The sequence below is a fragment of the Fragaria vesca genome, unplaced genomic scaffold, assembly GCF_000184155.1.
Source record: "Fragaria vesca subsp. vesca unplaced genomic scaffold, FraVesHawaii_1.0 scf0512887, whole genome shotgun sequence".
NCBI classification, from domain to species: domain Eukaryota; kingdom Viridiplantae; phylum Streptophyta; class Magnoliopsida; order Rosales; family Rosaceae; genus Fragaria; species Fragaria vesca.
The window spans coordinates 15,136-23,220 of record NW_004443344.1 but is presented as its reverse complement, the minus strand read 5'-3'; the positions used below and the strand labels follow the sequence as shown (position 1 = coordinate 23,220).

General features: G+C 37.9%; 1 protein-coding gene across 1 annotated transcript; it reads left to right on the top strand.

Annotated features, from left to right (window-relative positions):
• The first annotated feature begins 5 nt into the window (after positions 1 to 5).
• On the top strand, positions 6 to 5,945 carry LOC101315300 (MLO-like protein 6-like). Its single transcript, XM_004309375.1, has 15 exons — positions 6 to 246; positions 354 to 411; positions 503 to 753; positions 1,321 to 1,437; positions 1,547 to 1,607; positions 1,846 to 1,934; positions 3,428 to 3,502; positions 3,674 to 3,768; positions 3,878 to 3,927; positions 4,065 to 4,105; positions 4,219 to 4,392; positions 4,529 to 4,564; positions 4,686 to 4,753; positions 4,859 to 4,919; positions 5,137 to 5,945. Exons 1-15 carry the CDS (start codon positions 124 to 126, stop codon positions 5,608 to 5,610), a joined length of 1,773 nt encoding a protein of 590 aa, XP_004309423.1. The 5' UTR covers positions 6 to 123; the 3' UTR covers positions 5,611 to 5,945.
• The last annotated feature ends 2,140 nt before the right edge of the window (positions 5,946 to 8,085 follow it).

The window sequence follows — 8,085 nt, the reverse complement described above, 5'->3', positions numbered from 1 at the left end:
CTCCTCTCTCTCTCTCTCTCTCTCTCTCTCTCTCTCTCTCTCTCTCTGCTAGCTAGAGTTCTTTCATTTCATATGTTGAGGCTGTTTCATTTCAATTGGGAAAGTTGATCGGAATTACCTTAAATGGCGGCATCAACCTCTGGAAGATCGCTGGAGCAAACGCCCACATGGGCCGTCGCCGTCGTCTGTTTTGTCTTGGTTCTTATCTCAATCATCATCGAGCACATACTCGAACTTATAGGAAAGGTACGTAATGAGCTAGTGAACCATATCCAGAACAGTTCAAATCTCCAAATTTATGGGTACGTCCTTCTCTGGTCTGGAAACTAAAATCTTGCACCAAATATGTGCAGTGGCTGAAGAATAAACACAAACGAGCTCTATTTGAAGCACTAGAAAAGGTGAAATCAGGTAAGAGAAGACCCTTTAATTTCATCATACGTACTTCAGATTCAACCTTAAACTGTTATCAAAGATTGAGTTTATGATTTGGTGGATGCAGAGCTTATGCTACTGGGGTTCATATCGCTGCTGCTGACCGTCGGGCAGGGTCCGATATCGAACATATGCATATCGGAGAAAGTGGGGAACACGTGGCATCCGTGTAGCAAGAAGCAGGAGGTTAAGATCGAGGAAGAAGAAGAGGTTGAAAGCCCGAGTAGGAGACTGCTGGCGGCGTTTGAATCTGGTTATGGAGGTGGAAACGTACGCCGCGTTTTGGCGGCTGCTGGCACCGACAAGTGTGCAGCCAAGGTATGAATGCATGTCGACCACTTAAAATAAATATCTGGTATTTTTTTAGAAAAGATAGAAATATCTAAGTATACACCCATGTTGTTGTTTTCGTTCTCTTATATTTGTTTCTACATGAACAAATAGCAAATAATTCCTAAACCTTTTTTGTGCGTACACCTGATTATAGAGATAGCAATTGTCATCTAGCGTATGCATTATGCATTATATCTGTCATTAGATTCATATAGGAATTAGACAAAACCATGGATTCTTGCATGCAAATAACAACTTATAATTATCAGGGAACAGAATCAAACTTGGTTTTTCCCACTTCCATGTTTCCCGAGTTGGTTATTCCATTTAGTAAGTTAGTAACATGTAAAGAAATGTGCATATAAGTTTAAGATTTCATTACTTTGGTTATCCTCTCTTAATTTCTGTAATTTTATGTACATTTTCTTGTATACTGTATGTTTTGATCGGTCAATTTATAAGTGGTTAAATCTTCTTTTCTATCTAATTGAAAGCAGGCTTCTTTTGACACAAAAAGCTTCAATGATGATCATTCTTGTTTGAAACTTGCAGGGAAAAGTTCCATTCATATCTGCCGATGGTATTCATCAGCTGCATATATTTATCTTCGTCTTGGCTATTTTCCACGTACTCTATTGCATCCTCACAATGGCTTTAGGAAGAGCCAAGGTACGTAATTTGCTACCAACTTCAAATCCATTCATTTCATTACTTCGAATTAGTTAACTAATGGAGTGATATATACGGTTAAATAATGATTGTTTGGTGATGAGTTCAGATGAGAAGTTGGAAAAGGTGGGAAAAGGAAACAAGAACGGCTGAATATCAATTCTCACACGGTCAGTACTACATCTTACAAAGTTACAATTATCAATCTCCAATAGCTAATTCTTTAAGGTATAAACTTATAAATCAACTAGAGTTGAAGTTCATCACTAACTTTGGTTTTAGTTTAAGTACAGTAGTGGAAAACGATATAAATGGTTGAAAATAACATGTAGAGTCATATACAAATCTGACCGTAATTTGATTATGAACAATGTGAATTCATTTTGAGCTTAATTTTGTGTATGATAGACCCAGAGCGATTCAGATTTGCAAGGGACACTTCTTTTGGAAGGAGGCATTTAAGCTACTGGACCAAAACACCTTTCCTTATGTGGATTGTAAGAACTTCTTCCTCCTTTCAACTTTCAATATTTTGCCAGACATATAGTCTATATCTTTTGTTATGTTAATAGATTATCAATACATATTCGTCGGTTAAATAAATTCTTACATGTTTACATGCTGCATTTGGTTAATTAGAAGAGAACCTAATCACCATCTGTTTGTTAAGTGTCTCCATCTCTCCTTGTCAAACAACTTTAATAATTGTTAGTTTGGGTCAAGTGTGGCAGTCATTTTTACTCTAAAGTAAACTAATTATGATTTCAGTGCTGTAGCTAGATAGTCTTAAGGAAATGAATCCTTTTCACACATATATATAGATAAACACGATAGATCCAAATTAAGCTTTCATTCAATCAATTAACACAAAATGAAGAAATTCTTCCAAGTAGTAGGACACAAATAGTTGTTCATTCTATATTAAAGTAAGCGTTTGATTAAGATGTTAGGGTTTATATATATCTCCCATGGTAGAGTACTCTATCCACAGCTCTTTAGCCTATCAAAATGGCTCGACCTTCCTACTTAATTGTAACACAAATAAATCAAAGGTTCCCATGAGAGTGAAAGGTTAGTTCTATAATTGAAACATTAATTAGGAGATTATTATATTATCCGATGCCATTTTAGTCCACGAGAGTGACGGCTTAATTTGGTTTGTAATTACGATAATTAAGTATAATTGGTGTGAAAGCAATCATCTGAATTGACGTAGAAGATTCAATTCGATCGGCTACGTACAAAAGCAATCTGTTTGAAAAGTGATTTTCTTGGCAGCAGTGGGAAAGCTAGCGCTTTCTGCCCCATTTGCGGGGTGGCAAGAAATGAAAACTGGGTCAGCATGAATCTGAATTCTATTCATGCATGCATGTCTGAAATTATCATCTGAACCTCTCTGGCTCTGGCTTTTGAATTCAACACAAGATCCAGTACTCCGAAGACTCTTCTAGACATTCCCAGAAAAACAAAACCCTGGCCTGATTCTTCCAAGAAGCTTCGAATTAAGGAAAACAGAACGACGAGATAGCTAGATTTCTCAATACAACCTCCACTGGTTAAAACCTAGCTCCATTGTTTGAGTCAGTCAAGAGGTTAAGGACCTAAAGACCTATTAATTTTGTACCAGTGATTGACCGAAGAGTACAGTGACGGTACATGAATGGCACTTGTGATAAGGAAAGGATCGTAACCCGGGACAAAATAATCCTCCTCCTCTTTTTCTAATTTCTATTAGTTTGACTTTCTCCTATTGGGACACCTTGTTTGATTTTTCTATTTTAATTTCATGAGACTCACCCCATTGAGAATTGAGATGAAGACGTTCATGTTGATCATCAGCTCAATAATATATGTTTTTTGTGTTTCATTTTCTGATACTTCGATCTCTTTCATACAGTTGATTTTTTGCTTAGTTTTATGTATGTTGACTTTATTCATATTAATTTTGATTTATTTCGGTTATTTATTTTTGTTTTATTTGTGATTGCAGGTTTGTTTTTTCAGACAATTTGTTAGATCAGTTCCCAAAGTTGATTACTTGACCTTGCGGCATGGATTTATCATGGTATGTATGCACCTTTACAAAGTTTTTTTTTTTTTGGTGTGTGTGTGTGTGAATATATGTGTAATCATATAACTTAGAGATGGTGAGTCACGAGAATTGACTGATAATATAAAGATGCATATATGTGATTGAGGTATATGATACATATGAGTTTGTAAAACAATATTTCAGGCACATTTGGCACCTCAAAGCCATCAACAATTCAATTTCCAGAAGTACATAAACAGATCACTCGAAGAGGATTTCAAAGTTGTTGTGGGAATCAGGTACGTTAGTAGTCTTCTTCTTTTCTTACAATAGAACTTAATAGTATCAAGTGTCACATTATTCCTAAATTTTTTTTAAGTGACATCGTCTTTGTTCTTCACCTTTCAGCCCTCCAATTTGGTGCTTTGCCGTGATCTTTCTACTCTTCAATACTCATGGTGAGTAAATCTATAAAAGACACATTTCTACCCGATCTTTGATGAATCAGTATTACATGAATTAGACAAGCACGTAATTATATGGTGGTAGTAACTCTCGTTAGTATTGCAAGCTGACCTTGAATTTGTTTTGGCAGGCTGGTATTCGTATCTTTGGTTACCCTTTATCCCACTCATTGTAAGCAAACTCACTTCCTTCTCAAATATCTTACTGATTTCAGTGAATTCAAACCATTACAATATATAGATAGATCTAACTGGTTGATGATCGATGTACTTGAACTAATGCAGATTATTCTATTGGTGGGAACCAAGCTACAAGTGATCATAACCAAGATGGGTCTTAGAATTCAGGAAAGAGGAGAAGTTGTGAAGGGCACACCAGTTGTTCAACCTGGTGATGACCTCTTCTGGTTCAATCGCCCTCGCCTCATTCTCTACCTCATCAACTTCGTTCTCTTTCAGGTACCTTAACAACTAATCCAATGCCGATAAATTGAACTTCGAAAATGTGAACTTGATTATCAATAGTTGTGAGATTACAGACAAAAGTTAATTATAATGTGTTATTAACTTGGTTTTTTGTTTCTGTCAATTGCAGAATGCCTTCCAACTTGCTTTCTTCGCATGGAGTTGGGTAAGCCAGATTTCTTTGGTCTTTCGTTAATTACTTGACGCATACGTTATTTAAGCATTTGAGTGAAAGAGATTGGTATAGTAATTTTTTACCTATATTTCCTATTTTCCATCATTTGCAGTATGAATTTAGTTTGAAATCTTGCTTTCATGAGCATATTGAGGATATCATCATCAGAGTTTCAATGGGGTGAGTCTCACTTACTTGGCCTTCTGAGCATTTTTGATTTCCTAGCCTTCAACATTGAAATGTGTACGTTCTAACACAAACTATATATAATTGTGGATATTTCAGGGTCCTCATACAAATTCTTTGCAGTTATGTCACTCTCCCCCTTTATGCCCTTGTCACACAGGTCAGATTTATTTCTATTACATATGTTAAATTGTTGATTACATGCATAAAATATAATACTTGTTTCAATAGTATCTATCTGCACGAAGAAGGTTCGATTCGCTAGTCAAAAGTTTAACACCTGTGTCATCAAACTATGATCTCAATTATTGATCAATATGAATCCTATATATAGAAATTGACCATTTTGGGTGCTTTCACTGCTTTGACATGAGCAGATGGGCTCTACTATGAAACCAACAATATTCAACGAGAGAGTAGCCACAGCTCTACGCAAGTGGCATCACACGGCTAAGAAGCACATCAAACAGAACAAAGGCTCCGTCACCCCAATGTCTAGCCGACCAGGCACTCCATCCCACCATGCATCGCCCATCCACCTCCTGCGGCACTACCGCAGCGAGGTGGATAGCTTCCACACATCACCACGGAGATCAAACTTCGACGTCGAACAACGTTACGAAACCGACTCCCCCTCCCCCTCCCACCACCTCCACATAGATGGTTCATTTTCTCACCAACACCAACACCAAGTCGAATTAGGGAATGTGGAACATGATCGGATGGAGGTCAATGAACCCAACTCCGGTCATGCCACAATTAGAGGTTCTCAATCGACTCGCGAACAACACGAAATTAATATCGGACCGCCCAAGGACTTTTCGTTCGATAAGAGACAAGGTACTGTATAAATATGTGGACATACAAGTTGGACATTGAGTTGCATTGCCAGATTGCCATTAGAGGTTGATGGTTACAGCGACCATGACGATGATGATTACAACCACGACGGCGATGCTGTAGTTGAAGACACTTAATAGTCATAGATTTTGCAATACCTTGTGTATTTACATTTACTTCTTTTCTTCTTTATTCGCTTCAAAATTTGGGAGGAAATGGAGATGTATACTATAGTGAACGTTATTTTACTACCACTACTCTTTGATCATTTGTTCTGTAAAAAATGCCTCTAAACCCTACTTACTAGAAGTCACTCTCCAAAGCTAAAACGAATTTACCAAGTTTCAATTCCGGTTCCCGTCCTTGTTCCATTTGCCCTGTTTTGTTGATGCATGCACCAAACCACTGCTTGAACTCCAGCACAGACCATCGATCAACAAATATGGTTACTAGCTAGCAGATAGATATGGCTCATCCTCAACATCGAAGTCTGAGTGTGTTAACACCCCAAGAAACCAATTTTGCTGTCGTAATTAGACTCTGGAAAACCGTAGGTTTCTATTTCAGAGTTAAAGTTTGCTGCAAAACGACAATAACTGCCTTCAGTCCCTGGTTTTATTCTGATTTCCAGCGGCTTCTTCCTCCTATAATATGCCCCTTGTTTTTCGGCTCACTGATCCAAATTCCATGTACCCTCCTGGGGCGCATTTATATAACACCCCATACGACTTCACATGCAATTACCAAGTCTTTCACAGAGGCGAAAAATTAAGAAAACAGGTCAGAGAGTGAAGCCATGGTGATAGTGGAAGGATTGTTGGGGAAGCTGGCTCGTCGGTGCTATGCGGTGTTGTGTCTGGGGGTGCCGGTTGTGTCGGTGACGGTGGCTCACTTCATTAAAGGAACTATGGATCTGCCGGAGGAACCTACTCAACCTAGAGAGCGCAGCAAGCGCCGTCTTCGAGCTTTGCAGGGTCAGCTCTTCGTACCAATCGAGTCTAGCTACTGAATCAGCTGACTTTGCTTGTGCTTGATCTCACTGTTGCAGTGCATCTTTGGACAAATTGGGATGCAGTCAAATTTCTGTAACTTGTTCTTGTTTTTTCTAAAGAGAAATCTGTAAATTAAGTTCTTGCTGAAATTTTTTATGCATGTAAGAGATCGTGAGGTAAAGTGGCTGCTGGCACTGGCAGTGTAGATGTTTGAGTAACGTATACTGTTTTCTTTTGGGTCGATTTCATGAGAGCAATAGCCTTGGTAAATGTCCACTTTTCTCAAAATTAACTTTTGGGCCTTTCACTTTTTCATCAATTCGTTGGCTTTAACCTAAGGCCGGCTGAATGTAGGCTTTTTATCCCTGTGATTTCATGGCTAACCTGCTTCGAATTGCAGAGATCCAAAAGTATGTTCGGACAAATAACTGGGGTGTTACAGATAGGAGAAGAAACATTACAGCATAACCCGCCTTATGAAAGACACGTATGAACAGAAAAGAGATAATGTTAAGAGCTCTAAAATTAGAAATTTCAAACCTTACATAAAATTGCCTTGGATAGCAATTGAAACCAAGTAACGAAGTAACCAAAACTACGACACTATCAGGGTAGGAAGGACCCGGACCAGGCCAAGGCCCCTCTCCAATAGCTCTAGGACTACCCTATAAATGAGGGGTTTTCCTAAAACAAGAAATGCCGAAATCGAAGCTGAAAAGACCTAGATTCCATATTGCAATACAAAAGCCACTAGAATCTCAAATACAGGCCCAAGAGTGAATGAGATGAACAATAGTATTCCATGCATGGCCCATCATTCCTAAGGAGCATGCTCCAGGCCCAAAAGAAGGATTTCTTGACACCCGATACATAACAAGAACTTCTCCACCTCCGGCAAGGCGTGTGGTGTCCAGCCATGGATCACAGCGCACATGCCATAGCCGCATTTCTATACCGCGCCACCGATACCAGAGCAACTTAACCTAAGAGACCGTAATAAAGCACGATCCTCCTTGACTCAAATCTAGCTCGAGGTGAGTTTGACAACTTCATTTCAAGGACTAAAATATCGACCATTATGAAATATCGTTGGTTCGGAAAAAAAAAATATCGATGAATATATCAAAAAAAATATTGAATATCGATGAAAATTTTATTAAAATATATATAAAAATTGTACATTCAGTTAAATATATACTAAATATATAATATCAGAAAGATTTGAAAATTGAGTAAATTACATATAAGTAACAAACCAAATTTCAAAAAACAATAAATCCACTTGTTAGAATATTTAAACAAATTAGGACACATAACTTGGACTCATCATAAAATGAAACGGACATGGCCCAATATTTAGGATGAAGTGACAAAAATACCATTTTTTTAAAAGAACTACAAGATTGCCACTCAGATTAGATCTGATCTTTAACCACACAACACCAACTTACATCTCTCTCACCATTGAATCGAAAACCTACCTCTCTCTCTCTC

Bases quoted from the DNA above. Each gene is read 5' to 3' on its own strand.
- LOC101315300 (XM_004309375.1), top strand. From the start codon at position 124: ATGGCGGCATCAACCTCTGGAAGATCGCTGGAGCAAACGCCCACATGG. The intron at 3,769-3,877 runs GTACGTTAGTAG...TTCACCTTTCAG, and splicing joins AAAGTTGTTGTGGGAATCAG to CCCTCCAATTTGGTGCTTTG. The intron at 4,565-4,685 runs GTAAGCCAGATT...CATCATTTGCAG, and splicing joins CTTTCTTCGCATGGAGTTGG to TATGAATTTAGTTTGAAATC.